Source organism: Mastigoproctus giganteus, chromosome 3 (genome assembly GCF_048544385.1).
Source record: "Mastigoproctus giganteus isolate SK-2022 chromosome 3, ASM4854438v1, whole genome shotgun sequence".
Taxonomy (NCBI): domain Eukaryota; kingdom Metazoa; phylum Arthropoda; class Arachnida; order Uropygi; family Thelyphonidae; genus Mastigoproctus; species Mastigoproctus giganteus.
Window position 1 is genome coordinate 199725621 of NC_143577.1, and position 8266 is coordinate 199733886.

The 8266-nt window shown below is 33.9% G+C and overlaps 1 protein-coding gene across 4 annotated transcripts in view; it reads left to right on the top strand.

Moving 5' to 3' along the window:
• Nucleotides 1-7974, top strand: part of LOC150088568 (eukaryotic translation initiation factor 5-like) — a 164422-nt gene extending 156448 nt beyond the window's left edge. For all 4 annotated transcript variants that reach the window (XM_090369566.1, XM_090369569.1, XM_090369568.1 and 1 more), the window contains 2 exons: nt 36-173; nt 7553-7974. In XM_090369566.1, the coding sequence (XP_090225692.1) occupies nt 36-173; nt 7553-7666 (252 nt within the window). In that variant the 3' untranslated portion in view covers nt 7667-7974. The remainder of the gene's footprint in view (nt 1-35; nt 174-7552) is intronic.
• The last annotated feature ends 292 nt before the right edge of the window (nt 7975-8266 follow it).

Below are 8266 nucleotides of genomic sequence, written 5' to 3' on the forward strand. Positions count from 1 at the left end.
TAAGTCCAACAGAAGTGACTATTTTTCTTTAACAGATTTCTAAAAAGTATGTTAGTAAGGAAATTGCTCAGGAGATTCACGAAAAAGCTCAACCTTTCATAACATGGTTGAAAGAGGCAGAGGAAGAAGAATCTAGTGATGAAGAGGATGAGGAGGAAGAAGAGACTATTGAGGTATATATATTGTTTAAATTGTATATATTGAAGTAATGAAATTAAATCCTAACTAAATTATTATTATAGTGTCCACACATTATATTATAATATGTATGGATACAGGTACATGCATTGCAAAATTGATCCTGTAGTTGTCGCAGAAAAATGCAGTCTATATTGTTATCGGTTGCTCTGGTATACACAGGATGTTTCGGTTAAAAGGCACCAGGAGTCGGTCTATCCCACTTATTTTTAAGTGTAGGCTTTTAGGCTATTTGTTGTCTGGACATTTTTATGTATATATAGGGGGTAAAAGTTTTGGATTTGGTGTTAAAATTGGAATGAGTATTTCCATTTTGATTTCAGAATTAAAATTTTGCCTAATCAACTGCTTTTTTTTTTTTCTGAATAGTCAAGTTTTTTTTTTTTTTTTTTTTTTCCATTAGTTTAATCTAATCAACTCTGCTTTTGAAACAAATGTAAACTGATTTTATTTGAAATAAAAACAAATACAACAACATAAAGTTTTTCTAATGCTTATAAACTTTGAGATGTGAATTAATAATTTGAGTTTTCTGAACCATTCGGGTTCCCCCCCCCCCCCTGAAAACAGTGCATATACCCCATACTGTGCTGTTGGCAAATTATCCTTGCTGGACATGCTGAGGAATGGCAAGTCCAGTAGTAACCTTTTTCAGAAATTTAAATGGATGTAGTCCTGTATAGGGTAGTGTTGGTTTTGATGCACTAGGACAGTTTATATGAGGGGCATTTGAAAAGTTCATAGCCTAAATATGAAAGGGTAGTGGAACAGTGTTAAAAGTTTGTGCACTTAATGTATAACACCTCTAATAGTAACCCAAGTTGCATGCATTTTAAACAAGATTTTTTTTTTAATTATAGTTCCTGAAGTAAACAGAGTTGTGTGAATGAGAAAAGATGGACAAAATCAGTCACAATGTAGCCATCCACTATTTGAGATAAAAAGGATTAGCATCAAAGGAAATTTATGATGATATGGTTATGACATTCAGGGAGGATGACCCACACTATAGAAAACCTGTAACATCCATCATTCTAGAAGTTGACAGTGTGCATGATTTGGTGATGAGTGACAGTTCAGTAAATTTCTAGTGTCTTGGGCATTACGTCTGAATATGTGTATCATATATTAACAGAGGTTGTTATGAAAAAGATGTCAGCATAACAGGTTCCACAGTTGTTGACAGCAGATCAAAAACTCAGCAATTGTCGGCACCTCCATAGCCAGATGGGAAGGAGCAGCAGTGCATAGCACACGCTTCTTGATTAGATCGGGGTTCGAGCCCGTCACCACCAAATACGGATGATGCGGAAAGATCAGGGAATGACCACCGCATATTTCCAGAGCAATATGGCCTTAGTTGCTAATGCTCCTAAAAACCAAATAACAAACAAACAGCAGTTGTCAAGTGAATGTTTGCATAATTTTTAAGGAGATGCAGCAAGTTTCCTTCTAAGGTTTGTGACCATGGATGAAATGTGGGTCCATCACTCTCAGCCAGAGACCAAAGAACAGTCCAAATAGTGCAATTGCAGCTCCTCTGCCCTCCAAAGAAAGCCAAGTCAATTCCTTCTGCTGCAAAGTGATTGTATCATTTTTTGAGATGCTGATGGAATGTTGCTTATAGATTACATTAAAAAGGCCAGATAGTCACAGAGATAGTGAGGCATTTCCATGAAACATCACAAACACCAAGAAAAACTCAGCAAAGAAGTCTTGTTCTACTGTGACAATTCATCTGCTCACAGGTCTGTCATTGCCATGGCCACACTGCACAAGTGTGGCTTTGAAATCACAGGCCATTCATTGGATTTAACACCATTGGACTTTTAAAACTTTTTTCCTAATTTGAAAAAATACATGACTGGCACCCATTTTCCCATTGACAGTGACATCATTGTTACACTGGATACAATCCTGGAGAACCAAGAGAAAACTTTCTTTACAGCTGGAATCAGTATTACAGCATTAGTAGCAAAAGAGTATTGATTCCAAAGGGAACTATGTTGAAAAGTACCTGATTCCTCAAATAAACCCTTCATGCTCAGGCCACAAACTTTTCAAAACACCCCTTGTAAAAAAATTCCCAATAATTACAGCCTATCTTTACTAAATAATGGCTCACTTTTTTCCACTCCCAACTTGTTCTTAATCAGTTTTAGTAATCATTATCCAGTGATAAACATACTATTTACAGAAACCTCTTACAAACTAAACAGAATCCCTTACTCACACTGTAATTTCCAGTGACAGTGAGAGAAGCAGGCATGATATAATAACATACCTAGTTTTGATTTAGAAGTCATTTATAATGGATTAATAAATACTTTAGTGAAGCATGTCATAGAATCTTATATAAAGTACTTGAAAGACTAATGCACATTTTATGCGATACTTGTATGGGTATGATATACTAACGTGAACATGCAATGTGGCTTAAAAAAGGTCAAACTATACTTGTTTAATCTGTTCAAGATGGAAACAGGTGTTCAAGGTGCATTCTTAAAATCAGAATGTCTCAGTATTTATCAATACAATAAAAGAATATGGCACAACATGGAGTTGTGTAGTTTAAGTAGACCTGCGTATAGAATGCCGTTCTATTTTTATTAAACTTTTCTGATTTCAGGTATGAACTTTCCAATCCAAAATCTTGTGTAAGGAAGGAGTTGCACAGGAATCAGTATAAAGTGCTACTTTCTTTACGTTAAGAATAAATTCTAATTACAAAGTAATTACTACCACTAGTGTCCCATGCCGTATAGTTCTATGAACTTGGTATTTTCTGTCATTCTTGCAATATCAGAATAAATGTAAATACAACTTAAATTCTAAAAATGAAGTTAGTGAATGATATCAAAAAAATTAGTTTTTTTTTTTTTTCTTTCAGCCAAAAAAAGTGAGAAAAATGTCTGGAGTAGGATTCATAGATAATTCTTGAACACCTTTGACCATCATTGATATGAATTCATTGCACTAAAAATATGCAAATAAAATTATATGCAAAAATATTGGGTAAAAGCAATAAAAATATACTGTGATAGAAAATTAATGATAATATAAAAATCACAGTAGATTTTGGTATCTGTAAATATCTTCTATCAGCCAAGTGATTACAGAAAGCTCTAAAACATCAGTATGCTAACTGAGCCAGGGAAGACATGGAGGGTGGGGGGTATATTTGGAAAGAAAACAAAGTTAAAAGATGGTTGAGAGGTGATAACTAGGCAAGGAAGGAATAAAGTCATCTTTAAAAAGAAAAAAGATGAGAAGAGAAGAGGGGAAGAGAAAAGGAAAGTGTGCAGTCATCCTCTTGGTTGCATAAACTCTGAAAATTCCTTTGTTAGGCTGAGTATGCCCACATCCCCATAGCAACAGTAGAGACTTTTGGACTCACAAGCAGTGAGTCCAAATTTGGTGCGTTATTAATTATGCATGCAGTGAGTGCATTATTAATTATGCATGAGTTCTAAAGACTCATGCATAATTAATAATGCATTATGCTTTTGTAGGATAATTTGTAATCATTCTCTGCCATTTCCTTCTCTGCTACTAAGCTCATCAATTCACCTGACACCTGTTTTAGTCTAAACTGTAAACAGTATCTTGTAGTTGGTATAAAAAGCTTAGTAGCTTCTATGTTTATAGAAGCTACTAAGCTTTTTACTACCCCATTTATATATCAGTTTGTGCCACTGAAAATAATTTAATTTTCTAAGACAATTTTCCTTAGAATTCATTTATTTCATTTATTGAAAGAAATGAACAGTATTCATTTCTTTCAATAAATCCTGACATAAACATACTTCAGTCTCTGTTTCCTAGTACATTGATATCTGTGAAGTTAATGTATTCCATGAAAAAGGCATTCTGATTTGCTGACCCACTCTGTATTTGTTATACTCATCGCAGTTATTTATCTTATAACATACCACTATTACAATTTTTATTTGTTTTTTCCATTATTTGCATTAGAACAGACCGCCAACTTGGTTGAGTGTATTGCTTTAGAATCTGGCTCTTAACCAGAAGCATAATTCACCTCCCCCTCCACCAACCATGCTTTCTGTATGCCTTATGCTGTTTTACCTTGTAAATCTGGCAACTCTTTGAATTTCATATTTATACTACAACTTATTGTATATAGTAATATACAAGTAAAGTTTTTTTTTTTTTTTTTTTGTTATTGTTGAGAGAAAGGTGTAACATACCCTACATGGATAAGTTCAGTAAACATTGCATGGTATAGTAAAAATGAATGGCATATTTTAGAAGTGGAAATAATTGTTCACTGTTGCCTATATACTGTAATGTAACTGGGATTTTTGGCTCATATTGTTAAACATCAGAATGCACTTTTGATTTTTCATTAATCAGTACAAAATTTCTTAAATTTTCTGTGTAAAACTACTGTATTGTGTGTGATATATTTTAGAAAGGAAAAAGTGGATAGTTTCACACATTCGTGAAACTGTTCTCTATTGGTGTTGAGCATCATTCATTTAAAAAAAAAATAAAAAAAAATTCCCGGCAGTCAAGATGTTAGTAAATACTTGTTTCAGGCTAATATTTTGTGCACAAATCATGAAAGTCAGAAACTTAGCATCAGCATATTCAGGTCTTCTTCATGAATAGCATTTCAGCCAATCTCACATCCTGATAAAATTCTCCACGTTGCTTGGGTGCTGTAAAGAACTTTTTTAGCTCTGACATGAAATCCTGATCTTACACAATCAGTTCTGACATGCTGCTGTGGCGAGTAGCCAAACTGAGTATTAATTTGTAGATTCTCAGGTAGTTCTCCAGATTCTCCAATTTTCTTGAACATTCCAGATATTTCCTGGAACATATGGGTTCATAATCCTACTCAGGTTGCTGACAAACTGAATAAGTATTTTTGCATCTCATTCACACATGAATTCTTTAGTGAAGTGTATGCCAGTAATTTATCAAACTGTTAACCGATAACTAAATGATTTTGTAATAACTGAAGAGGAAAGTGGGAGAGAAATTGTTGAAGTTATACAGAAAGGCACCTGGGGTGGTGAGATCTATCCAATTATATTAAGGGAGACAGCAAAGGAGGTAAGCAAACCCTTGGCTATAATTATGAGAGCATTCTTAAGATTCAGGAGAAGTCTGCATTTACTGGAGGTGTGCAAATATATTCCCAGTTCACAAGGGGTGGGAATCAAAGGGTGATAAGAATAATTACAGAACTCTTTGCTTACCTTCTGTTCCAGGGGAAAATAATGGAGGCACTGGTTAAAGAATTCATGCAGGACCAACTAGACTAAGAAACTGGATGCAAAAAAATAATTTTAGTATCATGTACTTGGATTTAAAGAAAATTTTTGATACTGTTGCACATAATAAACTGCTATATAAATTGGAGCAGTGGCATTAAGGGCAAGTTGTTACTATGAGGTTGAGTGGGAGAAGACAGAGTGGTTATCACTGGACACTGCTCTTTGTCGGCTAATGTTATTAGTGGTGTCCCCCAGGGTTGGGTGCTGGGCCCATTGTTGTTTTTTGTATTTAGTAGTGATATTGATGAAGGTATATTGGCCTTCCTCTGTATCATCAGCAAACTTAATGTCTTAGTTTGCAGATGATACAGAGATTGGCAGGTTGGTTAATGATAGTATGCTACTGCAACAAGATCTATAAATATTAGACAGGTGGGCTGAGAAATAGCAATTGAAGTTTGACATTGACAAAAGCAAAGTACTTTCTCCTGCTCGTGCTGTGCACCTGGGGGAGTGCTAAATTGAGAAAGGATGGTTGCAGAATAGATGTACAGAAGTTTTCTTTTAGCTAGCAGGTGGTTGATTGTTGGAACAAACTTCCATCTGTTGTTGTGGAAGTGGATAGATTGAATAAATTCCAGGAAGAACAAGCAAATATTGGAGGAGGGTGGATAGGTGAAATGGCAAGGTACCTTCCCCCTTTTAGCTGATGCTTTATAAGCTTACTTTCTTGCATCATTTGCCACTACTAATACTGATAACCGGAAACTGGTTGTGCCAGATTTTGGAGGTTCAAGTGTACTCACTGTAGTCAAATTCTGTATCCCCTTGTGTATCCTGACTTTTGTGTTTGTTTTTTTTTTTTTTTTTTTCTCCTCTCTCTCAAAAAACCCCCAGTCAGGATTGAATCATCTGACTGTGAAATAATGCCTTGAATTGTCTGGTTAATATTTAATATCATGAGCACCTACATTTTTAACAGTATTGTCTTGTTGCACCCTTTAAAAATAACTTCTAACTTATCAGTAACTTTTGTCCATATTTGGATATACACTGGTCCTATTTCACCTGCCCTTGTTTCCTAATAACTTGTTTCTCTGACAGTGCTTGGCACATTGTGTCCTTAGATGCATTTGTGCCACTAATATTTAAAGAGAGCAACTTACTTTTCCTAACAATTGAATCATCAAAACTAACTACTTCCTCGGGAACTAGCACCTTCTCCTCTTGATTCTGCTATACAGCCAGATAGATAGATATTATTGAGTTTGATGGCTGGGCACCTATTGGTCCCAATAGATTTAATTCCTTCAATTAATTTTTTTTTTTTTTTTTTTTTATATTTTCTGATTTGTCCATTAGAATGACATTGTTGCATAATTTCTTCACTTCCTTTGCACCTAACACACACAAATGCATCTCCTGTGGCACTATTATGTTCAGCTAGTGAACTCGACATTCTGCACACACACACAGGCACATATGCACAGTGCTTTGGCACAAAAACAACTTGTAACTCAAAGGATATGTCATCAATAAGATAATGTTACACTATCGTATGACTCGCTTCCAAAGTTAAATTGCTGTTTTAATTGCCTCATTGCAATGAAGTTGTGTGCCACAGAACGTCTAACACAAGTTTTTTTTTTTTTTTAATACTAATATTTTACTTAAATCTGCCAATAGTAGATTTCAGCATTTGAACCTCATAATTTAGGCTCCATAATTAAAAGCTAACACTTATTAATTTTTGGTAAATTTCACAGTTAATTCATTAAAAAAATATTCTAGTTACATTTTGTGAAAGTAATTATTCATTTTTATGCCATGTGGACCCCAAAAAGAGGATTCTGATCTGCTTTTGTGCTTGTGTATTTTTTGTATCTGTAAAATGCCAAGACATTTTACTGTGCGTGCACTTTTTATTTATATATATATATTTATATATATATATATATTTTTTTTTTTTTTTTCAGTTGTTTATACAGCCAGCTGAGATACTTTCAGAAACCTTTGATAATACAGTAATGTTGATCATGTTTGCAACTATAATGAAATTTTTTCCATATTAATCAAATATGAGGTACTGTTTTCTTTATTTTTAGGTTGTTTATTCTGATCGACATACAAGCTCAACTTTTAAGGAGGTAAAAGAAGCTCCACCAAAACCCACTTCTGCTAGTCCAGATGAGGATGACATTGATATTGATGCCATATAAATTTTTGTCTTGTAGTCTTCTACATATTATAATTCTCCTTGTTAAATGTGATATTAAAACCTGCAGTATTATCTGCTGATAATCTTTTTCTCAGTAGCTTCAAGTGGCTACAAGTTTTATCCCAGACATAGTTTTATCTGTGCTTATTTGCTTGATATATTTAAACAGTATAAAGGGGAAGTAATCTGATAAAATAAGTGATCATGAACAGTTTCCTGTAGAGTTGTGTTAAAAGGCCTATTGTAAGAAATTGATTTTGAATGTATTTTTCAATTTATTTAAGAAAAAAATAAAACTTATAATGCAGTTTTTGTAGTCAGTATTGTTTTTGATTGACAACTTTCATAGACAAATTTGTAATTCTTGAAGATCACAAATTATTAATTATTCAGGGAATGGAGATGGTAAAAGCAGTTAATAGTGAATAATCACAAAAATATTAAACTTAAACCATATACGGACATTTAACTTACAACGTACTTGAGGTTGTCCTTTCACTCAGTTTCACTATCTAATTTTATTATTTTGTTAGCCTGAATGAAATTGCTATGTATAAAGACACTGTCCTTTTAGCCTGTCTGTTTATATTCATATTAGTTT